Below are 26,103 nucleotides of genomic sequence, written 5' to 3'. Positions count from 1 at the left end.
AACATGAAGAGTCTATGCACCAGAACCAGAAGCCTCCAAACAGGGCATCTTCCTCCAAGACGACTGCATCAATGTTGGCTCCCAGCTGCCTGCCTTGTCTCCGTGAGCTCATTACTCTTGTTGTATATATGGCTCAATGGATCACAAAGCAGCTGCTACAATTTACAGCCAAGCATATTAAGGGATACCAACACTTATTTCAGACTTTTAAAGATGTTGCTGAGGAGCCATTATTTGGATTAAAGAGTCATTGAGCAATCCTCATTTTATAATTTTCCTCCCTGCTCAGGTGCACAGAAGGGTCCCAACATCAGGGACCAAGAGCTATTTCCGTAGTTTCCTGATCATAAACTATGACACAGCAGTGAAAATCCACATGGGAAGGCAGAACATTCCATCATCTCCCAACCAGCTGCCTAGTACTATGGCAGGCTCAGAAGTGAAGACTGATTTCCTTCTGAAAAAAAAGAAAAGATGCTCAGGAACACTCAACGGCTGGGAGCTGACACACCAGCAACCCACGGAAGGGGCCACCCTTCCAACTCAAGCCTGTGACAACACCTGCTCTTCCTCCTCTTCAGCATTTCGCTTAGACCCATTCACTGTTATTTATGGAGCTGTAACAACTGTTATAGCTGGCGGTGCTGCCAGAACAGAGCCCGATTTCACTTGGGGGAGCTGACTGTCCCTGCTGGGGGAAGCAGGAGGAGGGACAGGATGTCAGTCCCACACTCCCTGTTAGCCTCTAAACGAACGATACTGATTAACGAAGAACTGCAGGAGCCAAGCAGACAAGGACAACTGGAAAGGAAAAGCAGCACGAAGGGGCCTTCCTTCAGTTTCCCAGGGTCAATCTAATTGTTACCAAGCATGCTCCAGAGCTGATTTGGGTTACCAAATTATTACAGCACGCAGCTGGCATTAGCATCAGATATTTCCCCTTGGCCTCACTGACCCATTTGCTGCCTTGAACAACTAGGAGGCTAGCTTGGTACTTGAAGCTACATCTTTGTCACTTTCACAGCCAAGCGAGGATTTATCTCGTGAGACACTAAGCACTCATTCTCTTCCCTTATTGCATTTGTTACAAAGATAGCTGCCTGGCTCTACCCTCTCCTTCCCAGGAAATCAATAAATAAGGCATTCCAAAAATAAGCTGTAGAGTGGTAATATCAACCTGTACATACTCTTTTATACTACATGCTGCCTCCAGACATAAACAATTCTCATTGCTTCCAAACCTTGCATCCTCAGCCATAGTTACACACCCGACTTCCTATCAGTTGCACAGTAAGAGGCAGCATTTGGCTAAGCACACAGCCATACACTAGACCTGTACACAACACAAAGATTCTCTGATTCCACTAAGTAAGAACCAGGAAAAACACAAGTGGCTCCTTTTGCAAATCAGTGTAATTGCTTATTTGCGTTTTATCACACACAGAAATATAGAGAGGAAGTACCAGCAGGAGGGGAGGTAGGAGAAAAGAAAAGTTAATTTTGTTATCTAAGCAGTCAACTCAGTCCTGAAAAATCCTTTTCGTTTTTAGCACTTGTGTTACCTCTGCTGGCAGGCACCCAACCACTTTGTTAACCCACAGTTCTGAATGCCACTTTTGCCCCCCTGAGGTCCAAATCGGAGGCTCCCCTCATCTCACTAACCACTTCAGTGTAAATTAGGAGCAACAAACCCAAAAATCCATCAGTGCTTCAGCTGGATGCCACTGTGATGCAAGCATATTGCTTTAAATGGAACAGGATAAACAAAGCAGTCAAAATCTTGCATTTATGATGGAAAGGGAAATTCATACTTCTTTTCGGCAGCTTCCATGTATTTAGCCTCTAAATGAGCTTTAAAGAGACTACTACTTATAGCCACCATTAAGAGAAAAAGTTAAATATATTTGTTGTTAACAGATATACAAATAAGTATTCCAGATTCAGGAATACAGACCCAAGAGCGAGTTTTAAAAGTGACAACCAACTACACGCTGCTGTTGCCACATTTCTGTTGCTTAGAGAGGACAACAAGATTCAACAGTGCATCATTTAAAGCAAAATAATCCAGGAACTTCTGTTGTTCCATCTTATCAGTTATTTCCACCTAAGGACCAAGAGAGAAGAAAGGTTCTAAAGGTTCTTCTGACAAAAAACCAAACAAGTGTACATATACACTTCTGACCAAGGTATAAATACTGCTTAGGGAAAAACATCGGGTTTCCAGAGCTCCACACACATATGCTTTTCCCACTGTATGCAAGCTCATCTGTTTCAAACGCAGCCTTAAATTCTCAGCCACTGCCATGCTCCTGTATGACAGCTGGAGCCACAGTACCACATGCCAAAGCCAGTCCCGGCACTTACCAGCACTAAGCACTGCATTCTCTTCTACCACTTTGGAGACATAAGCATCTGGGTTAATACAGAAGTCACTGGAGCCCTAGACAGATGCAAGACAAAAAGGAAAAGGAGTATCAAAAAACACCGGTATTAAAGAGCAGTTGAGCCAGGTTAACATCAGGGAACCCTTTACTGTAGGGGTGTTTCAGATGCTGAAGTGTCTCATTGTCACCCCCACTAGCGCTGCTTTACACAACCGCAGCAGTGCTGGAGTGCCAGCTAACACACCACAGAGGAAGGAGGAGCTCTGTACTTTTCATAGATGGAAATTGCTGGGACAGCTACTTAGAACAAGATGTGCTATCAAAACAGGCACAGTGTAACACTAATTTCATGTCTGACAAACCTGCAGCAAGGGGGACTGGGACTTGGATTAGAGCCACTTACCACAGCAACAGCCAACTCCAGACCCAGGGATCCCCAGCTGACAATCAGGGCAAACACCCCAAGTAAGCACACCCTGTGGGAGACAGACAGATGGCAGACGTAAAAGCTCTGATTTCAAGCAGATCCTTTCACAAGTTGTATTATTTGGAGTCCAAAGCAATTACCAATCTCAAGAAATTATCAACCACTGTTTCTTCAGATAAACCATCTCATTTTATGTGTCCTGGACTGCAGCAACAGAAGTTTATGTCCAGCTGTTAGTTTCCACAGTACCTGGCGTGGGGTTGCAGGGGAAGGAAAAAGTTGAAGCAAAGTCTTACCCTGATTCTAGCAGGAGACCCAAAGGCACAAAGACACAGGGGGGGGCGATAGGGAAGGCAGATGGATGACTACAGTCCCCTCGCTTTCCCTATTCCCATTCTGAACTTCACTTTCTGTGTCCAAAGATACCCAAGAAAAACATGCCGTATCAAAAACGCCTACAAAAACATACTGATCCAAAATTGGACAAATCCCTCCTGTTCCTAGCTTAAGTGAGGGCGTCAGGTGTAAGCACTGCACAGCTACAGACAGTGGGAGGGAACACTCAGCCCCTGTCAGGACACCTGACTGGTTCCAAGCTGTGTGCATCTATCTGAACAGCATCTAAGCATCCCACACAGCCCAGGAGAGAGACAGTCACCTGCAGGCAAACAGTTCAGAGCAATACTTTAGGTGCCCACCACTACCACGCAAGTCCATCTCTGCACAGATTTTAACGTTTTGTTCTGACAACTGGACCTCGTTACCAGTAGAAATAGGGGGAAGTGTCTACTATCAAGCAGATACAAGGCAGATGGATGACAGAACAGTGGTCTCAGTGACGTTCAGCTAGCACACACGAGTGGAAAAGGCTTTTGCACTTCTCCAACCAGCACATTAGCTATTCACCTCTGCTGTCAGTATAAATGCTAGAGATATTTAGGCAAAAGTGCTCCCCAACTCCCTCAGGTACGGGGATGCAGACTAATAGGCATTTTCGTTTTATGTATCCTTATCTTCAAAGTAAAGGAACCTGGGCTTGCTCTCTCAGGGATGCTTTTTCCTTCAGGCTTTGAAACACAAGTAGGTTCCCTCCCACCCACACCCTGAACAAAAAAACCACCTGCTTATAACAAAGATATTCTTTATTCAAACATAGTGCAAGCATCTCTGTAAGGAAGGGACACACCTCTTCTGCCACATTTGTCTCATTGAAGACTAGAGCTTTAAAGAAATGAATCTATGCGTCTCCATTTAAAAAAAAAGTATCTATCCCTCGGTTTACCAACTTTAATTCTGAGTAATCCCTATTCTATGAATGGATCTATGGCTCACCTTGCAGAAGTAAAGGAGCTTCACAGGACTGACCTCTGTGCAACACTTGAGTAAGACACTAAAGACTTCACTATGCTTTTTCCAAATGGACATAAAAATTATCAGCCATAGATCAGCAAGGTTCTGTGGTTGTGACATAAGGATAACATGGCTTGGTGCCTCCAGCTGAGCACGGTAATCAATAAGACACATTTGCTGTTTTACTTTAAATAGAGATGACTGGGTCAGTAACTGACTGTTTGGCTAGAAGATCTAAAATTGGCATTTCACCATCTTGCTTGGCTGTGATACACTTGCTTCTTTATGCCACGTGCTCCCTTTGGGGAATGCCTTAATATGAACTTCTGGCTAACAGGGAATGAAATTCTAATTTAAACCCTGGGTTTACCATCTGTGCACACACTTGGACTTTTGTCTCTATAACCTGCCAGGTATGAAGTCATCTGGCAAATAATAAATCTGAATATGCATTCCAATTATTAATGGCATCACCATGTACCAGGATAAACTCTTGGCCATGTCAGTTGTCAAACTGTCACTATGTTTATGATACCAGTATCTTTGCCAAATATGCCAAGCTACACCAAACTACAGGACAGGGAGAGCAGAATTTTTTTTCTTGTAATGAGGCCCAAGCATGGTAGCATCTGTAGTGCTTTTTCAAAATAGACATGTGTTAGTATTGCAGTACCATGGCAACGAGAATCCTCCTCATAACTGTACAAACTATTGCCTGTTCGGTTTAACATTTCTTCAGGTGTGACAGCCAAAGGTAAACAAGAGCAGATCGTGACACAAAAGGCATGCTACCAGGTTGTGCAGACACATGCAACGCTTATCGTCAACCAACAAATGCCTTCACAACTGTAGAGAACTAAAGCAAGATTTTTAAACCCTGTAAATTTAAGGGTGGATGTTCACATTTGGAGGCTACCGATGCTAACCTAGTGGAAAGCAGACTACCAACATGAGTTCTTCACCTTTGAAGAGAAAGCAATGGACACCAGTACCATTGCATTTTATAGCCCAAGAACCTTCCTGTGAACATCTCTCATACATAGCCCAAATCCTACCCACAGAGCTACACTCTAGAAAGTCTTTCTACATGGAGAGGCAAATTTAATATGTTCAGTCCTGTAAGTCCTTGATATCAACTGACAACAGTCTAGAGGTTTAAACTAGCAGGGACCTGCATTCAGTTGGCCGCCTTTAGGCACTGTGCCTGGGTCAGGACTTACCCCATAAGAATGGCCCTGGAGTTTCTAATGAGCCCAAAAAGCACCAGCAAACATATCAGGACATGGAACAGCAGCAGGCCCAAGTACCCCAGCCACCTGCAGCAAACAAAAACATAGTCTGCAAAGGAAAACGGGTGTATAAATGGTGCAGGTCAAGAAGCTAGTGGGACTCATGGGAAAAATATAGCCATATTCTCCAAGTAAAAGGCACCAGTAGCAACTCATCTTCAGAGAACTCTGGATATTTGCTGGCTCTGGAGTCAAGGCAGGTAAAACCATTTACACAGTGCACCCAGCATACACAGTTGTTGAGAAATGAGACTACTAGTATTGTTCTAGTGTAAAGTTACATGCAACTGGACACCATCAGGTGGAGAAGAGGCATTGCAGCTTCTTGAACTTCCTAGGCATTTATTAGAAAATGCTTCAGTTATTTATTCCACATGTATGAATAAAGGTTTTCTTTTGTGGAGTACAGCTGATGCAAACTTTTATTATATATGTTTAACAAAAAGGAATGTTGGGGTGTGGTGTTAACTTACAGAACCAGTATAGTTTTCTACTCTAATGTGTCATGCAACTACAACACACTTACTAGGACCCAACAGTACCTATCTTTGTGGCTAGTTTTTCCCCCCTTAGTGTTAGAACAAGCGCCACAGATTTTGTACATTAAGAATAAGTTTCCCTTCAGCTAGTAATAAACGCAGTTAAGAAAATAGTTGTTATGCAATTGGATTTAAACCAAATGCAGTTTTGTTGTAACAAACAAATCAGCTGGGTGGGCCAAGAGCACCTGCAGTAATATAGAGCGCCTTTGGCTCAGCCACTCAGAACACACACATAATTGTTGTAAAACAGGCCAGAACAGATGCTACAACCACTACACTACAGCATGCTACACACCTGTACCAGTCATAGAGGTCAATCTGAATTGCGAGCTCCTCCAGAGACAGCTCTTCATTCTTCCAGAAGGGTATCTCAGTTGTTTGCCTGACTAGATCATCCAAGAGACCCTGCAGTTTCTGGATAACATGCAGGTAGTCTGTCTGCTTCGTGAACATCTCCTCCAGGACAAGCAAGTTTGGTTCCACTGTTTGGTTCAGGGCCACTGCAGTATCTAGTACCTACGGTATGGGAAAGAACAAAGAAAAAAGAGAAAAATAATTGAAGGACAAGGAAGTGAAGATAGTAGAAGAGGATTCACTCTTACTAGCGAGTCATGGACAGCTTCCAGATTACCAGTCCTCTGTCTTAAGAGGCTCAGACTACTTACCTTTCAAAAGCAACTTATAAGCATCTATAACAGATTGTTTGCAAGTAGTCCAATGACGGCACCTCAGCTGAGCCCTTAACACATGTACACATTTTGCAGCCATCAGGGTTGCAGTATGATACCACGAAATGAGAGGTAGCACACGAACAACTGATTGTACTAAAGTGATACAATTTACTAAGATTTGTCTGCTTTGGCCTGCCTCTTCTTCTGGGTGTGGAAAAGAGATGATCGGAAGCTGTTTTTAAACCTAGCAAAGAGAAGACTTCATTTAACAAGCTGTGTTTGCTTCAATATTTTTAGAAGAGTTGAAGAAATCACCATTCTGTTAGCGGAAATTTTAGCACATCTTTAAGCCCAGAGACTAACAAAAAATAGGAAGAGATACCAGCACAGCCAGATCCAAGAGAAAAGGTGCTGAGCAAGTCTGCTTATTCCCACACTTCCCATTTTCTAGTGTGTCTCTACTAGTGCTTACCCGGTCTTGGACACCCGCCACAGTGCGGTTCGCATGGCGTAGCGAGTACGTCAGCCGGTGAATGCCGTCACTGGTCTCTCCATTGCCATAGAAGCCAACAGCAATTCCAGCACTGCAGGGAAAGAAAGCAAGAAAGGGTAGAGTTAAAGCTAAAAGGCAAGCTATTTAACGTATGGTTTACCACTGCAGCACCCTTGGTAGTCACACCAGCACTTTCCACAGAAAGGGAAGCCACATGCCTCCCAGAGGGTAGCTGGGGTAGTTGTGCTCCTCAGCAACCGCTAAAAAAATTCACCTGTAAGTGTACACCTGTGTTCTCCACACAGCCACCGATTCTCTGTATGGCATCCATACAATGAAGAGCAAAATACCACCCCTCCTCAATACGTATGTTTCATTTATGGTACAATAATGAAAATGTGTTAAGAGAACTGTTAAGAGTTCAGATCTAGCCATGGGTACCAGAAATCCAGCCAGCCAAGCCACTCTCCAGTGGCTCCTGCAAAAGGCTCCTCATTGCTGTGTCAGGAGACACATGCCTTCTCCAGACATGAAATACAGATTGTTTCCTTACATTTTTTAAAAGCAGGACACAAAGAGTGCACTGACTACTTGCCCACGGTGGTGGTTCCTCTAGATACATTTTCCATGCTGTCTCATCTACACTGTGAAATATCTATGAACATCATCTACACACCAATTAGAGTACTGAGAAAGAAGGCTTAATAACTTACTGGGACAAAAAGCTTACTTATTTTTAAAGCAAGTAAATTTCAGGCTTATAGACACAATTCAACTCCAGCTGCTTAGCAAATTACCACCTATCAGCTGATTTGCCCTAACTGTCCACACATATCAGCCTGCCCCAATTATGAAGTAAACCATATTAGCTTAAACCTCACTTAAAGGAGGAAGATCCTGTAAATGAGTTGTAACTAGGAGGTTCTCATGCACATCAGTGATACCTCTTCTACTAACACATCACTGCACAACTCACAGTTCTTCTTCCCAAGTCCATTTTCCCTAATAATAGAAGGGAAAGAACTTGTGAAGGGGTCACACAACTAAACTCAGGGCAAACAAACATCACCAAGGTACAAATTCCCTATTCTCATGTCATATTTATTAGCTTCAGAGCACCCAGGATCTTTTCCAGGAGGATTCTCAAGACACCAAGGTTGTGTTTGTGGTAGTGGAAAGTGGTGGTGGTTTTGGTGTAAATCTAGAGTTATTCTGGATAAAACATTTAATTTCTTCCCAACAACTTTGTGCTTGGGTTATAGCACTGCCCTCACAGAGTCGGTTTGAAGGAAGAGAGGAAGGAAACAAGCCAAACAGCTTTCAGAACAAGTAAGCATAGTGCCTTTGTTTAACAGGAAGGGTCACTAAAGGACATGAGGCATTCTTCATCACCATCACCACCCGGCTGGGAAATCAACCCAAGCAGACAGGCCAGAGCAGGCTTTGTCTAGATAACAGACCCTTGCACAGATTTGCCCTGGCATATATATCAACCTGCAGTCCGAAGGACTGTTTCTGCTCTCACTTCCCTCCTGCAGGAAGACAACAGTCGTCCTTTCCCCCTTTCCTGGGCTCATCTACTTCAGGAAGAATAAGCAAAACAGGATAGTTCACCTGGTTGCATTTCTACTTTCTCCTCATGCATACAAGAAGCAGAGACCATGCACTGGAAATGAATCCATTATGAAAATCTGTGTCAGATTTTTCCAACAACTGAATCCCCATAAATTATAGACAGCTTGGCCCATAAAAGCTTCAGATGAAGAGTTTCTTCCAGAGACAGTAAGCAGCCTACATCGTTAACAGGAAGAGAGGCAGCAGATATGTAACTCTTAATATTTAGTGTTAATACTAAATCAGCCGCTTTCTTCATGAACGCCATTTCTCAAACATTTTCCTAATGCAAATGATTCTGATAATGAAAAGGAGAAAAGCCCTCTGCATTCTTCCCTGGTTGCAGCTATTACCAGAGCCTGGTAACGCATGCCTAGGATGCACAGGGGTGGAGGGGATTAAAAAAAAAGCCACACATATACATATACACACCCCCCCCCCCCAACCTAGAGAGATTACAGATCCAGAGCTATGCCCAGCATAAAGCAACTCAGCCTCCCATGGTAGCAACTACAAACCTGTGGCTTGAATTTCCCCTTGGCTTAGAGCAAACAAATTCAGAGACCCTTTCACTCTCCTGAGCAACAGAACACTAGCAGTTGTTTCTACTATAGACACCAAATAAATTCCAGAACATTCCTGACATTGAATACGCAGATCTGACCCTTTTAATTAGCGAGCAATTTTTATTCAGCCTGTTACAGCTACTAGAAGCCCATTCTTTCAGCAAAGACTTGGTTAGCGCCCAAAACCTGCTGCCCAGCTCTCAGTATTCCAAGCACAGCAGCACTGTTTTGGTGGAAAAGTCTCAGAAACTGCACTCTGAAGCAGCAGCAGTCATCTTGTCCTTAAAGCTGCAGCACATCTAGGCACATTAGCCAGTTTACTCAAAGGTAGGGTTTATGAAGTAGTAGCGATGACAGAAAAGTGACTTGAAACTCGTTACCCTATTCAAGGCAGAACTACTCCAGTAGGCTTCCTATCCAGCCCCAGAGGAACCACAGCTTTGACTGCCCTTAAGCCTCCAGGCATAGTCCCTACTCCAGAAAGAAAACACTAGAGCAACAGGAATTGAGATAAAAGGCATTTAATTCAAGTCATAAATTCCTCTAGACACGGGTACCACACATTCACTGCAAACTACGCATAAAGCATTAATTATTCCATTACTGCCCAGCAAAAGCCAGCTCTGCTTGCCCTGTGCTAGCAAGGGCCACTTGCACAGCCATTCCTGCTCCTAGGAGCAAGCTGTACATTTGTGTGGCAGTTCCCCCCCTTTCTATCACACTAAAGGGGGAAGGAAACCATCCCTGAAGCCCAGGCTGGGGGCAGCTGCCCAGACCCACAGTGTGACTTGGGGGGACAGAGTTGAAGGGCAGGCAGCAGGGGAACTGCGGCTGGGGGAAGAGAACTGTTGCTGTTCAGTTGTCTGCTTGCATTTGGCTTCACCTAAAACCAACAGTTGTTTCAAATCCCTGCCTACACACACCGGTGTAAGTCGCTATTGTTTAAAGCAGATTTAAGGATTTACACTGGTTTTCAGCCACCTTTTATTTGATTAAAGGGAAACAGAGGGGCTCCTCCTACTTAAGCACGTTCTTTTAAAGTAAAAATAGATCAACTCATCTTAACCCAACAGTGTAAGTCCTTGAGGTCAGGACAAATCACGTGGCTTCTTGCACAAACCACGGGAGGCTCAGCAGCCCAAGATAAAAGAGATCCATCTCCCAGTATGGGATAACAAAATCACCACCCAACGGGGAAGGCTGCATTTCTGTCCTGCAGCATGGATACAAGAACAGCAATCCTGAATGACACAGCTTTTTTTTCCACCCTAGCACCCTCTGGAAGATACTCCAATGCATTCTCAATGTTTCTATAGGAAAGTCATCTCCACTTCTGCTATTCTTGCTTCTGTCACACTCCCCTCCCTAGCACTCACACACGCCTCTCCTGAATCCACAGCATCCCATCCTCAATTACTCCTCCAAAATCGACCTTTGTCAGCCTCCTGTTGCTTCCACTACCCCCGCCCCTCCCCTGTCTTCCTTCTCACTCATGTTTTTGAATAAGAATATTTTAAAAAAATTTTAAATCATCCATCAAGGTAATTTAAAAAGTTGCCCCTGCTGTTCAACACTGCATTTCAAAAGTCACTTGGCTACCCAGTCATTTTGATAAGTTTTAGAAAACCCACTCATGTTAAGTCAAGAAAACACTGCACACCTGAACTTAACACTATCACCACCAGTGTACACCCACAGAAACACCCTAGAAAGAGACAGTGTGCTATACCAGCTCTTCAAAAAGTTGCATGATGCAAGACGGAGGAGCAGCATGCTATGATTTCTGTGTACTCCTACAGGTACAACAGTAGGATTTAAAGTACTGCAGGCTCCAGGAATTCAAGTCTGGAGAACAGCTTCCCTGCTGTTTGCATGCAAGAGTCACATGGGCTTAAGACATCCCTTGATAAGGAACCACAAAAGAAAAATAAAGTGTAATTCCAAATTAGCTTGCAACATGACCTACAAAAAAAAGTTTTCTGGGTGACAAGGTATACATGAACAACAGAGCATTCATCTGATACAGAGAGCATATACATCCCTCCTGGTGACAAGATGCTCCCATTGTAATACACATGCACACAGTAAAAACCCCTCTGGGTACCCAGTCACCAGTCTGAAAAGGTGAACACTAGCCATTCACATCACATCCTTAGAAATGAATAATCTAACTACACCAAGTCATCTTTAATTACAGGAACTTCATAAGGAGAGCCCTTTTTAGACTTCATGCTCTCCAGAGGAATGTTAATTTGTCTGACTAATTACTACCTTGCACTTTCACACGAGGGAAAGCGCTATTACTGGCATTTGAGAAAGCAAGTTCTCACCATCTATTTGTACCCATTTCTTTTAGCTATCGTCTACCACAAAGCTTCCTACCCACCTCCAGAGCCGAGCTCCATCCTGAGAGAGTTAGGGACATCTAGTTGCTGGATAAGATGATGTATAAGACAAGTCCCCACACAGAAACCTATCAAAATTGGACTAGAAATTAAATGAACTAAGTATTGAAGGAATAATCTGGGCAAATAATTCCTGAAGCTTTGTGGCTAGAGCAACTGGGAAGACCCATTGGAGAAATGTTTTGTTGGAGAGCTCCTGATAACCAGTTTTGTCTTCTTGCTGAGCCAGCAGGAAACATCAAGTCATTAGGAAGCAGTGATCCACAGTACAAACAGCCCTCTGGGATTAAGTACTACCTAGATAAGCATGTACAAGGCACAGCTGGACTTAACCAGAGTTAACTAGTTCTCAGCTAGGAAGACAACAGTCCAAGCTGTGTGGTGCGGTCAATACGCTGGACGGAAGCGAGGCCATCAAGAGGGACCCTGACTGGCTTGGGTGGTGGGCCCATGTGAACCTCATGAAGTTCAACAAGTGCAAGGTCCTGCACCTGGGTCAGGGCAACCCCCAGCATCAGTACAGGCTGGGCAGGGAACGGATGGAGAGCAGCCCTGAGGAGAAGGACTTGGGGGTGTTGGTTGATGAGAAGCTCAACATGACCTGGCAATGTGCGCTTGCATCCCAGAAAGCCATCCGCATCCTGGGCTGTATCAAAAGCAGCGTGGCCAGCAGGTCGCGGGAGGCGATTCTGCCCCTCTGCTCTGCTCTGGTGAGACCCCCCCTGCAGTGCTGCATCCAGCTGTGGGGCCACCAGCACAGGAAGGACATGGACCTGTTGGAGCAAGCCCAGAGGAGGCCACGAGGATGCTCAGAGGGCTGGGGCACCTCTCCTATGGACAGAGACTGACAGAGTCGGGGCTGTTCAGCCTGGAGAAGAGCAGGCTCTGGGGGGACCTCACAGCAGCTTCCAGGGCCTGAAGGGGCCCACAGGAAAGCTGGGGGAGGGGCTTTGGACAGGGGCATTTACTGCTAGGACAAGGGGTGATGGCTTTAAACTGAGAGAGGGCAGATTTAGATTAGGTATCAGGAAGAAATTCTTTACCATGAGGGTGGTGAGGCGCTGGCCCAGGCTGCCCAGAGCAGCTGTGGGTGCCCCATCCCTGGCAGGGCTCAGGGCCAGGCTGGATGGGGCTGGGGGCACCCTGGGCTGGTGGAAGGTGTCCCTGCCCATGGCAGGGAGTTGGAACTCGATGGTCTTTAAGGTCTCTTCCAACCCAAATCATTCTGTGATTCTATGATTCACAGTACTCTTGACAGATAGGACCAGCTGCTGTTTGGAAACTCTTGCTGCTTCAGCATCCAAGCTACCTCTCTCCTCCTGCATATGATGCTACAAACTGCTTCCCAGGTCATCCTGCTGTCAGGCAGACATTCAGAACAGCCTTATGCCCCATCACTCTGAAACATAACAGCATCTACTGGTCTGGCACTTCTGTTACATGTAGTGCACAGCTAAGATAGTATATATACTGTGGACTAATTTTTACCTGTTGGCATCTAACTGGGACTTCCTGCTAGCACAGATTACATTCCTTACTTGTCAGAAGCCTTACCTGCATTCCCAGCCAGATGCTGAGCACAGAACACCAAGAGGCACCAGTTAGAGTGCACTGCCACATCCAGCTGCTGTTAAGAAGGGCAGAAAATAGACCTCAGCTTTGCAGGAGAGCAGCAGCACTAGGGCAGCACTTTCACTCACAACGGACGGCAACCACCTGCTATTGCTCAAGCATGCTGACTTCAGAGTGGAAATTTAAAACTTAAAAATCCCACAAACATTCATCCGGTATCACTGTAGATTCAGGTAGAATATTAGTTTTAAGGATACTCCTGCATTTAATACTTGCAAAAACAATCAGTACACCAAGGATGAGAACCAGTGGCTCCCATTTTGAGGGAGCCTGATAGGTTTTCCAGCTTGCAGACTTGACTGGGAGTCGCATCAAGTTTACCAGAATTTATATGCTGACCTTCCAACTTTAAATTGTCTCTCACATGCTCTGGGAAATGTGCGAAATACCTCCTCACCCTTTCTACAATTAAAACCAAACACGGCTACCACATCCTGCAGCAGCTGTTGTGGACACATATGCTGCATAACAATAGCTAACAAGAGCCTGCAGAAGCAGCACCTATAAATAGCATCAGCTAGAGCTTCTGTAAGAAAGGGTTAGGACCACAGCACTATCAGTGGATTGGAAGGGATGCAGCTGAAGCTCTTAAGATCACTAAAGAAAAAAAAAAAAAAAAAAAAAAAAAAGATGAAGGAGGCTGAGATTTCTTCCTTGCAAGTTGTTCTCTGGTTTGCTTTCCCATGCCAGGCACCTACTTCCAGTCAGCAAAGCAGAAGAGCTCCCTGCCAAGATGTCAATACTGGCTAGTGCACTAGCTCTCCTCAACACTGAGCCCCTGCCTCTACAGGCAGTTCCATCCCCAGCTGCTAAACTCACAGCACAATGTGTGCTCTGCAGCGTTTGTTCCAGTACGTCAGGGGTTTTCTATTCTCTTAAGTATGTGCCACGAAAGAGCAAACACACAAACGCATTAGTAGCACGATCCAGCCCTTGAACAGCTCAGCCTTGCTGGCACAAAACGTGCTTCCAAACAGATCACACACCAGATCCACCACCTACCAGCCGTTGATATGAAAAGTGAACCACAAGATGCTGCAAAACCACAGCTGTCTCATTGTTTTCTCCTCTCTGAATAGGGGACTGCTCCCAGCCCTGCAGAGAGGCAACTAAGACCCATCTGGAGTCTTGGGCAAGAGTAGACAATGCTTGGAATCATTAGACACACAGTGCTCAACCTCTGGGCACACATCTGTAGAGTACAGAGTATTCATTCTGCCCAAGTCAAACCAAACTAAGTCTAAGGCTCCTTCCAGAAGTCTGCAAACATGTCACTGCTTTCAGATGCCCCATCGTTAACTTTCTAGGAAAGATGATCCTTATTTGTGTTGACAACAAAAACCAAACCAAACCCAAACGCCAGAAAAACAAAATGTAAATTTTTAACTTCTTCTGCCCATGTTCTCTAATGACTTAATTTTTCTTGGTTTTCAGCAACCCTTCTTTTCACCTTACCTCCAAAAGCTTCTATTGCTCAGTCAAAACATGAAGTGTTGCCAACACTAGCACCATTACTAGCAAACTTTGGCGATGGCATATTAGTACAGATAATGAAACGCAGCAGTGACTTCCACAGACTGCAAAATCTCAATACCCACTCCCGTCAAATGCCAATACTTCCAAACCCCAAAGAATCATCTGTGCCTCTTTCTTCCTAATCTACCCTTCCATGTATTCATTCTTTTTGGACACCAGTTTTTATGAAAACTGTCTAAACCTGATAAATATTTCAACTGTATCCATCCTATTTCAGCAATAAGCTCCCAAGTGTCCTTGATTTAACCACTTGCAAAATACCGAAAAGGAGGACAGTAACTCTTTACATGGATCAAACCACGAGGCAGTTCAGCAAGTTGTAGGAAGTAAGAAAATCCATTACAGATGTTTAAAACATAATACCAACTGGAAAGAGGGATTACTGCCAACATTCATTAACTACAGACACAGCATACCAGGTATGAAAACACCATCCCAAACAAGAAGGAAGATCTTTCAGGCATTGACCGTACCTGCACACCAGGGTTGCGATGATGACACACCATGCCGTACAGCAGCAGTCAGCATTTAGATGCTCTTCACTCTTCCGATGGCGGCAACACAGCCAAAATGAGTAGAACAAGAGAAAAAGCAGGTCCAGAGCAAGGCAGGAGAGCGCGACGCCACCCAACAGCAACAGGGCCTGCGGAAAACAGAGATGGGCATCACATCTGGCCACGGCACAGCCACAGCAGGGGATGGGAATCGGGGCCCAGATGTTTGAGGGCTCTGCAGTAAGACAGCACTTCTGAAAGCACACCTTGAAAGCAAGTTGTTTTGTGAGTTTTGTATATTTTTAAAATGCAATCAGGAGATTTTTAGCCCCATTTTCTCCCCTCTGGATCACACTCTATGAAACCATGTTCTGCACCTAAGCAATAAACAGCCAAGCCATTCTGTTCATCCCAGTCTGCAAATAGCCTAAGTGAATCAGAGAGGGCTTCCTCTTTACTCCTGAGCAGAGGTCAGCAGATTTAAAGGGAAAAAAAAAAAAAAAGTTCAGCCAGCTGCCTCTATCTGTACAGTTCTTTAATCTTCATGAATAAATATGCAGGCTTATTCATTAGAAATCCAAGTGCATGAGTGGGTTTGAAAGGGGGTGGAATTTATTATACGTGCGTGAGATTGATTTTAAAAAACCAAATCCCCATGCAATGCTTCTGTTCAAGGTAGACCTAGAATAAATTCTAAACCCCTCCATATACCATCCACATATATAGGTACAACAAACGTGGATGCTACAGACATACTGGCTTTAAGCTGAATTACTGTGTTGTACTTATTTCTACTCAGATGTTCCCAGGAGGAAAGGAAGCAGTGTTTAATTCCATTCCCTTTTTTTTTTTTATTCAGATAATCCTGGGTGAAATAATAAAAAAAACATGCAAAACAATTTTGTTAAAGTAAAAAAATAATTTAAAACCACTCTAACACCAAACCCAGCCACACTTTCCCATGTGAATAAAACAAGGACATTATTTCATCCATAAGCTTTTTTTCATAAATCCTTGGTAGCGGTGACAAATGCCAACTTATTAGAAATTACTCAATTACCTGGAAAGCACCTAAGGCACCTACTGCTGCCCCGATATTGGGAAGACAGACATAGATCTGTATCACCAAACCTAAACCAAAGGTTTGGGTTTTTTAAAATCAGTATCTCTTCTTTCCCCACACAGAAATTTCTCACAGAACATTTATACACTTCCTCCTGATTGAAACAACCACCTCCTCCTGGTCAAAGAAATAAAACAAAGAACGCTGCAATTAAAGCAAAATTCTATACAAAACTCTAACTGTTAGACTATTTCTAACAGGGTCTGGTAGTAACTTGCTCTTCATAGGCTCTCCTTCCCCTTCTTTGCCCCAGCTCTGCTCCACAGGTACTCCCTGCTGAGTTATTATCCTGGCAAACCATACGAGCCGCACAACATACTTTCCAGCCAAGAACCGTCAGTGCGTGCAGGCTGTAGGTCCCATCAGCCATACATAACGAGATGCACACCAGTTAAACCTAACTGCTCCATCAGAGATACTCCACGTAGCCACGTACTGTTTGCTTTCCCAGCCTTAAAAAACCCACCCAAAGCCCATCAAGCCCACTGGGATGGGGGGAGCTTACAGGTGCCACTTTCCCAAACTAACCAGCAGAAACTCTGTCCCACTGTAGAAAGCAAACTGTGGGATCTTGAACAGAAAAGAGTGGAGGTGGAAGGGAAAAAGCCCTATCCCCCTTTCCCATGATTACGCCAGATGGTGTGCACACTATTTGAGTTCCTGAGCAAAAAGGGGCCATCGAGAGGGAAGCTGCGTTCGCAGCCCCACGTTCTCCCACTTCTGAAGCCTTGCCATGTATGAGCACTCAATGCTAATTTAACACATTGGCATACCAAAGCTCCTCGGGGATATTCTTTATTTTTTAAACATGTCAGGCTGCTGTAATGCAAAGCTTTCCTGCACTGCTTGCCTGCACTTCTTTTTTCACACCCTCAAACCTTCCTGCACAAGCTAAAAGGCATTACTGCTGGAAAGACGAACTCAGCTGAAAACATCCTCCCAGCAACTCTTCATCAGCAAAAATTCACACTGCAGCTCCAGATGTAAGGGAACAGCCTCCATTAAAAGGAAAAAAAAGGAAATACTAAAAAGAAAAAAATAATTAAAAGACTGCCACGCAGCAAGCAACCTGAAGTTCTCATTTTGAAGGGACACTTCATTTATGCTTTAATTTATGCATCTGGCCAAAGGGACTTGGCTGGCCACTACACCATGATCTGTGTTTCATTTTCCAGAGAATATTTGTTTTCCATTAATGGATACGTGCCATGACAACAAGTGAAATCATCCAGCAGAGCAGTTATTAATCTTGCTGACTGATGAGTCAGTTTAGGACCCAGAGACTGGCTGGCAGTGAAAGCCTGGTCACAACCAAAGATATGCCTGTGCCTGCTTGTCAGGATTAAACAACAGTATTTAGGAAAAAAGGGGGCTGAGGTTGGATAAATCCTCAGACACTCCATTCTGCAATAGTAAATCTGAGACTCTGTTATCCAAGCCCACGTTATCCCGAGTAAATGTAAAACTATGCACTGGGCCTTTTGCCACAGAAGAGCATCACTTCATCTTCGAACATTTGCTGAGCTATCAGAACCTTTATAGCAAATGATGCATGAACTGCCCTTACAGGAAAATGGGGACAACTTGGAGGAGCAACATTTTACCATCATGCTGACGCTAATGGCAGAAGTGGAGACAGACCAGTCCCTGAAAATGAGTGTAAATCCAAGTGGTATCAGCCAGACTGGCAGGAGACAAAGCTACAGTGTTAGGAAGCACTTTCAAAATAAAAGTTAATAGCAGTACACAATGAAGTAACCACACGCAGCATTGCTAGCTTGGAAAGGCTCCATGAAACCTGAATACATTCGGTCTTGTACAGGGACAGTGTTCGACAGCCTGCTACAGTGTTAATAGACTTTCTCAACTCTAGCATGGTTGCCAGAATTCATGGTATTTACTCTCCCACTGGGAATAAGGCGGCAAAAAAGGGGCAGAAAACATAAGAGGTCCCCATGCACAGAGAGAGGCACCACCACAGTAAGAAACACTGTGAATGGCAAAAGCATCCCCTGGAAAAATACCCAGGGGCTGGTTAGTGCTTCCACATGGTATGAGGGCAACCATAGGTGCTGATACTAGGCTGATCTATGGGTGTATCATTAGGTATACAGTTAGCAAAACCCCTTGGTCTCTGAGACCACACCTTACATTACTGTGGATCAATTAAACCAACATACAGCCTTGTCTACTGGATGAAAAATGTCTATACAAAGGATACAGCCACTTTCAGCTTGCAAGTTCCAAACTGTGATCCACATCATTAGTTCACTGAATGCATCTGTGGACTGCGGTCCTGGAAGGATAATTTTAGGTGCTGAAACTGCACTTAAGGGATGTATACTCCATTCCATCCCAGCAGCCACAAAGAGAAGCTATCTACATAAGAACATGAAAAAAAGGGATATGTAAGATACATTTGAGTCTATTTCCTTAGAAGGGAAAGCCTAAAAAAAAAAGCCATGACACAGTAATGCAGGAGGTAAACAACCAGCCACAACACTAATGTGGAAGGTAAACACCAGGTTGCATTCACAGCAAGTGTCAAGGCTTAGCACTGCCTTAAGTGCTCTTTGTTTGTCACTCAAATGTAGAGAGGAGTGTTGGCTTGGGGACCCTTCCCCACACTACCGTGCCCCCTCTACCACAAAGGTTACTTGGTACAAGAAGTCCTGGCAGCAGAAGAATTTTATGAAGTTCATTCCGAATACACATGGGCTCAAAATAATCCATGTATTTATGAAGTACAAGTTTTACCCAGCTCAACCTATCCAACTTCCAATTACCACATTCTTTAGACCTTAACTGTACTAACAGCAGCATGGCATAGTGAGCAGCTCTTTGCATGGAATAGATGATAGCGATTTCTGGACAGTACTGCTATTTTACTATAGTTAGAAAATCTACTAAAACCTCATTAAGAAATTTGAGAGCAAAGCTGAGGCACTCAGGTGGTTCCTGAAAAGCATCAGTTTTGCTTTTAATCTTCCACCAATAGTTTTATAAGGTATTTCACCTTAAAACTTTGTAATTCTAACCCACAGGACAAAATAGCTACAGCTTTTGAGCATTGCAACAACACAGCTGCCTTAATCTTTGCCAGACTGAGAACTGTTTGTAGTTTTACCTTAAAGTTAACTTTTGCCAGAAGTTAAGCTTTCCACTGAATCTGCAACTAGTGTTCCTTCTGGATTTCCATGCAGCGACTTGAGATTGTGATAATAAAACAGAGAGAAGAGGTTAAAGGAGTGTGGGAAGAGAAAAACGTTCACCCAGAAGAACAAATGAAGCAAACTGGGCTGCTGCCAAAGGAGCACTCATCTATTTATTCCATGAAGGACGGAAGTCATCTTAGCAAGAAGAAAAACTGCTGTGGAATAGCATCATGCCTACACTACTTCCTACACCATTTTTTTTCCCCCCAGACTTCACGACATCTTTAGGAAGCCTACATACTCATAGATGATGCGTAACTATGTCCTACCAAACTGATTTATTTTTTTTTTTTTAAACATTGGTGACATGACCCCCTCAACTTGTTCTGAACTTACTGTGTGTTCAGAGACTTTATTTTCAATTCTGAAAAATGCTGTACTTGGTGGCTGTTGAGATGCTCAAGTGTCTCAGGATGCCTTCCATCCCACAGACTCCACAGAAGGATGCAGGCTTTGGTAGGGAATAAAGCCAACTGCGTATTGGCAAACATAACGTGGGGGAAGGATGTGGAAACCGCTGCTGATCTCAGCACTAAATCATCCATATCTCCTCTGCCCGGGGGACAGGCCTTCCCAGGCCAATTACTGCACTCAACACAGTAGAGGAGCAAGGCTAGGCAGGAAACATGCTGTGGAAGAGGTTTTCCCACGGTACGGAGATGTATTCTCCTTCATGAGGGATCCCTCAACAGCATGGAAGAGCACCATGGAAACAGGGACAAGGTTCTACCATTTCTTCTCCTTGTACAGACATCTCCCAGAGAAAGCACGCCGTTGCAGTAGATATATATATATATCTAGGGCAAGTCCACACTAGAGCAAGCAACATAGGCCAACATTTTGCCTTTAGCTTTTTTTTTTTAGCTATTGGTTTTCCTTTCTGGAAAAAGAGAAAACGCCAGAGATTATGTCATGCTTTTTTTTTTTTTTTAAAAAAAACAATAAAACACCTTAAAACAATACAGCAGACATAAAAATAAAACAGATCTACAGTTGAAACATATCCTAGCATCACTAGACAGCTCAAATCCATTTAGCCAAGTTGGTTAAACCAACAGGCTAGCTTCCTCAACACTGAGAAGCTATCTACACCGGTAAAGGCATCCCACAGTTAATTAGTATTAGAGCTGTGAACTAAAGCCACTTTAATTACAAATGAGTGTTCACACAGGGTTTTAGTGTAGCTTAACTAGAATGGCCTTAATTCAGTGTAGTTTAATTCACTTTAGTGCATTTAAAGTGGTTTAACTAATCTGTTTTGAATTTATTGTTCCAGTTAATTCAGATTAATTTCTCAAGTGCCCTTGTGCAGGCAATGACTGAGAAGGAGGCTAGGATGATTAAAGATTCATCGTTTCCTCCATACTAACATTCTGACCCTTATTTTGTAATTAAATACTTTCAACACTGCTTTTATATTTGGTCCAATTCAGAGAAGCCAGCAATGCAGTGGCCAAAAAGACACAATCTTGCTGATACTCACTTTATTGCAGTGACCAACATGCCATACAATCACCGCCAGTTTTGAGAGCTGTGGTTAAATGGTGTGTAGCACAGGTACGTCTGCATACTTCAACTTCCACAGGGTACGTGGGGGCAGGTGCTAGAATTCATCAGAGCATCTCACATCACAAACCAAAGAGAGATGGCACACACTGAGCAGAAAGGATTTGCTTAACAATTGGGTTGGATTTTTTTTTTCCTGCCCAGGAATGCAGATCTAAGCCGTGCTAATCAGCAGTGAACACTGAAGTCCTATTGGGTTGAAGTCAAATAACAATCCATTTATTCCCTTAGCTGTTACCAACTCAGCAATCTCCATCTTACACAGCAAGGAAACGTTCCCAGAGGTAAGGGGGTCCTCTAAATTGGATGTTCTTATCCCTAGTTTCTCCATAATGCTGGCTGAAAGCCTCTATGCACTACAGTGATTAAAAGAATGAGACACTCTCACCAAATTCAGTTTCCACTGACAGGTCCCCACAGACTAAATCTTTATTAAATGAGGCTTAGCTCAGAACTGGCAGCTTGTCAAATGAGCATTCTCACTGAAAAGGCGGATTTCCTTTCTGGGGATTCTGCAAATTCTCTTGCAGGGCTCCATGAAAAAAAAAAAAAAAAAAAAAAAAAAAAATGAAAGAAAGAAAGAAAGAAAAAAAAAAAAAGGCGGCCATCACAGATGCATCAGTGTTCATGCAGGTCTTTGCCCCAAATCCCAGAACAGCCAAATGTGTAAGGAATCCTCCTGGGAACAAGCCTTCAGCTTTAGAACTTTACTCCTTCTAGTATTGCCAGTTGGACAAATTTAAGACCATTAGTTAACTTTGTTTAAATGCAAGAAGCAGATAAATATTTGGAACACTGAGGTGAAGGGCACCGAAAGGATAGCTGGAAAAATTCAGTGGGTCTCCTGCACTGCTTGTGTCCACGCTTAGCTTGCCCAGCTCACCTGTGGCAGATCTGCACAGTTTCACCAAGACATTCCTTTCCCACAACAGATTAGCTCACACATTCCCCCTCAGCAGTAGCTCCTCTTCCTGAGGTCTTTTAGAAGCAGCTTTATTTCCTTGGTTAGAAAGCTGTATCATCCATTAAAGTCTTAAAACACAATCTCCTTGCAAGGCAATTTTCCAGCAAACTGGATAATGGAAAGAAACCCCGTGCTATAAGGGAAGTATGAATTTAGTGCTCCTACAACTCAAGAATAAGCAAGCCCTGCCTGCGTTACCTGGCTCAAGCCCAAGTGCTGAACAAATTCCCATGCCACGACAGTTCCCCATCCCCAGCTCTGCGGTGGGAGTTCAGCTATGCTCCTGCTGGCCTGGAACTCCCTGAAGGCAAGATGTGGCACTGCCAAGCTGCCTGTTGCACACAGACAGGGACCAGGGCTGTGCATGTGAGCTAGGCAGTACTGGTGTATTAAAAAAAAAAAGGCAGGAAATGCTTAGGCCTGAAGCCCAGTGACTTAATCCAATTTCCATCCTTTTTCCCTTCCCCCTCCTACAAACATGGGCTCTCAGAGACAATACACTTCATTTAGAGGGGACACCCCCACACACTCTCCTCTGTGCCTATCCTTACACACTATCAGGCAAAGTGCTGGGATGCCGCATATTTATTTTTTATTAAAACTACCTATGCTGACCATGCATACTCTGTGGACGCCAGCCTCAAGGATTTTCTTTCAAGACTCCAGCTGTAAGAACCCTGTGCTTTATTGCAGGCTAGATGCTCTTTAGCTGTTGCTGGTTCTTATTAGATATGGTTTGAAACCCAAATATTCGTACTGCTCTTGTGCATTTCAAGACTTCTCCACAAAGATAGGGTCTTTCAGTAGAGATGATTACATGCATCACCTACAAGTCTACCGTTCCCTGGCAGGACCTAAACCTTATTTACAGGGCTGGATAGGTAAGGACATGGCACTGGTTAAGATTAAATGCCTATGCTTCTTAATCATGTCCTCTTAAACCAGCCAACCAAGTTGGAAGAGATCAGCCACTACAGGGTCTGAAGACACTGAGCTCAACCCTCAGCTCTGATGTGCAGAGCAGGAAAGGTCTGGCAGGGAGGGCACTACACACTGCATACACCATGCAGTACCCCCTTAGCAGGCAGCCAGGATGCTTCCACACATCATTTTTATTTGGAAGGGGATAAAGGTGACACTGAGAAGAGAGGGGAAGGTTGCAGCGGATATAAGCAGAGCCACCCTGAAGTGGAACAGAAAATTAAAACTTGTCCCAGTTGTGGAAACTCTTCCCAAAGGTACATCAATCCATCAAAAGCGTTAGCCCATCCCATCCCATCATCAGGGATGGCAGTATTTCCATAAGCATGGCTGCTGTAGATAATGCAGTTCTGCTTGCTTCTACCATTATTTTGAACTTGCTGTTTGTCTTCAGTGATACAGTATCATACCATTTATATTAGTTAAGAAGTTTTGCTGGGCAAAGATTTATTCAGATTTTTTAGCAGCATAATGCATTTAGTTGAACAGGATGCAAGCACAAGCATTCTTCCTCTCACTATGTTTTTCTGGCATCTTCTCTATGCAGCTTGTGACTTGCAGGCATATCAAAGCAGCTCAGAGAAAACAGTTTCAGCAGGGCCACCCCTCGTCTACCCCAATGTTAGGGCTTAACCCCAGCCAGCAACTCAGCCCCACACTGCCGCTCACTTGCTCCCCTCCACTGGGGTGGGGAAGAGAATCAGAAGAATAAGAGTGAGAAAAACTCATGGGCTGAGATACAGACAGTTTGGTAGGTAAGGCAGAAGCCACACACACACACAAGCAAACCAAGGAATTAATTCATCACTTCCATGGGCAGGCGGGTGTTCAGCCATCCCCAGGAAAGCCGGGCTCCATCACGTGTAACGGTGACTTGGGAAGGCAAACGCCATCACTCCAAACATCCACCCCTTCCTTCTTCTTCCCCCAGCTTTATATACCGAGCACGGTGCCGTATGGTCTGGGACACCCCTCGGGTCAGCTGGGGTCAGCTGTCCCGGCCGTGTCCCCTCCCAGCTCCTGGTGCCCCCCAGCCTGCTCGCTGGTGGGGTGAGGAGCAGAAATGCCCTTGGCTCCGTGTAAGCCCTGCTCAGCAGGAACTGAAACATCCCTCTGTTATCAACACTGCTTCCAGCACAAATCCAGAACACGGCCCCACGCTCGCTACTGTGAAGAAAATTAACTCTAACCCAGGCAAAACCAGTCCACCCAAGTGATAAAAAACCCACACAGTTTCCAGATTTGTCTCCAAAAAATTAACTTCATGTGGAAATTTAAGAGAAGATATTTTTAACCATCACACTTGGACTGGAGTGATTCTGGAAAGCTAGGGCATGCTGCCTTTCATGGGTTTTCACTACAGGACCGTGCATGGCACCCCATTCCCTTCGTGACTCACTGCAACCTTCTGCCGCCAAGTAATTCTGACGGGACCGTAACCAGGATCTGCTTAGGCGTGCCCAAACAGGTAGGGAAGCTGATTCACTTTGGGGAGAAATACAACAACAAGACTAACAGAAGCACTAACTTTACCTTTGTTCCCAAGCCCTACGTGTAAATAACATACTCCAATGTCTACTCAGACTGACCAAGCTCATTTTTAAGGAGACTGTTCAGGGTAGAACAATAATTTATGGCAAGACCCTGATCTGCAAAGAACATTAAACACTTAGTTTAAATCAGCTATACCCAGAAACAAGGAATTAGTACTATCAGAAGGACTACAAGAGCATCCTGAACTGTACCACAGAGGAACACAGACAGTATGAGGAAACCCAAGAGATAAGACAAACACAGAAAACATGATCATCACTGGGCCAGTGGGGTTGTACCCGATTCGTTTTCAGAATGACATCTTGCCCAGAAAATTCTCAATGGCAACATCTCTGCAGGCACCATTTTAACCACATTTATGTCTTAGGAATTTTCTGTGCCATGCATCTAGTACTGCACACTATGAACTCAAGGATAACATTTGCTGCACTGAACCACAAGCAATGCAGAATGACTTGAGAGAGAGTCCAAATTGGCATGGAAACTCCAGATTGTTACTAAGATTAGCCTTGAAAGGGACCTTAAGGTGCCTGCTAACATTTGTAACTTGTTGCATATTATCAGCACTATGAAGAGGTCTTTTCCTAAACAGCAGCTAATTAGGAAAAGGTTTAAGCTACAGCAAGAAGCTCTAGCATACACTTTAACTCAGATGCCTTCAAATGCCAAAAAAAAATTAATTAGGAAGAGATACTTTCTGGCCAAGATAACAAACCCACCACAAATGGCTTCATAACCTGCTTCTATTATCACTGAATGGACAGGAAAGTAAGTTGCTGTAATTGGGCTTCTCGTTTTATACAGTAGTGATGGGAATAGGCTAGGCTGGTGCTTTAACATGGAGTTCACGTCCAGTTTGTGCCCAGTGTGCAACCTGAAGTCAATCTTCTGACTCAAGAGCGAGAAGTTTGGAAAAACAAGAAAATGACAACAATAAATGGGACACTGTATTTCCATTGATACTTACCCCATTCAGCTTCATTGGCATTTGTCTACACAACTGAAGCAGGCCAAAATGCTGTTTACACAGCAAAAACTTGGTGTAGTTCACAACACATGTTAAGCCTATGGCAGGGCAAGAGAAACAGCACTCTTGATGACATTAGCAAATTACACTGTTCTAGCTGCCCTGACAGCTGACCTCTGGAAGGGATAAAGAGCAAAACCAAAGGCAAACAGCCCTACATCTTTAAAAAGTCACAGCCCATTGTGCTACAGCTAGCAGTCCATATGACAACTTCCTTAAAATAATTTGTTATTTGAAGTCAGCTTTAATGCCGTATGTCAGTCATGCGGA

The 26,103-nt window shown here is 44.1% G+C and overlaps 1 protein-coding gene across 3 annotated transcripts in view; it reads right to left on the bottom strand.

Moving 5' to 3' along the window:
• Positions 1-26,103, bottom strand: part of TTYH3 (tweety family member 3) — a 79,868-nt gene that overhangs the window by 24,117 nt on the left and 29,648 nt on the right. For all 3 annotated transcript variants that reach the window (XM_080382430.1, XM_080382428.1, XM_080382429.1), the window contains exons 2-7: positions 15,383-15,552; positions 7,136-7,247; positions 6,288-6,508; positions 5,382-5,477; positions 2,788-2,860; positions 2,365-2,440 (exon numbers count right to left, since the gene is read on the bottom strand). In XM_080382430.1, the coding sequence (XP_080238556.1) occupies positions 2,365-2,440; positions 2,788-2,860; positions 5,382-5,477; positions 6,288-6,508; positions 7,136-7,247; positions 15,383-15,552 (748 nt within the window). The remainder of the gene's footprint in view (positions 1-2,364; positions 2,441-2,787; positions 2,861-5,381; positions 5,478-6,287; positions 6,509-7,135; positions 7,248-15,382; positions 15,553-26,103) is intronic.

This window comes from Falco punctatus (assembly GCF_963210335.1).
Source record: "Falco punctatus genome assembly, chromosome: 4".
Lineage (NCBI taxonomy): Eukaryota > Metazoa > Chordata > Aves > Falconiformes > Falconidae > Falco > Falco punctatus.
This window is presented reverse-complemented; position numbering and strand designations above follow the sequence as displayed.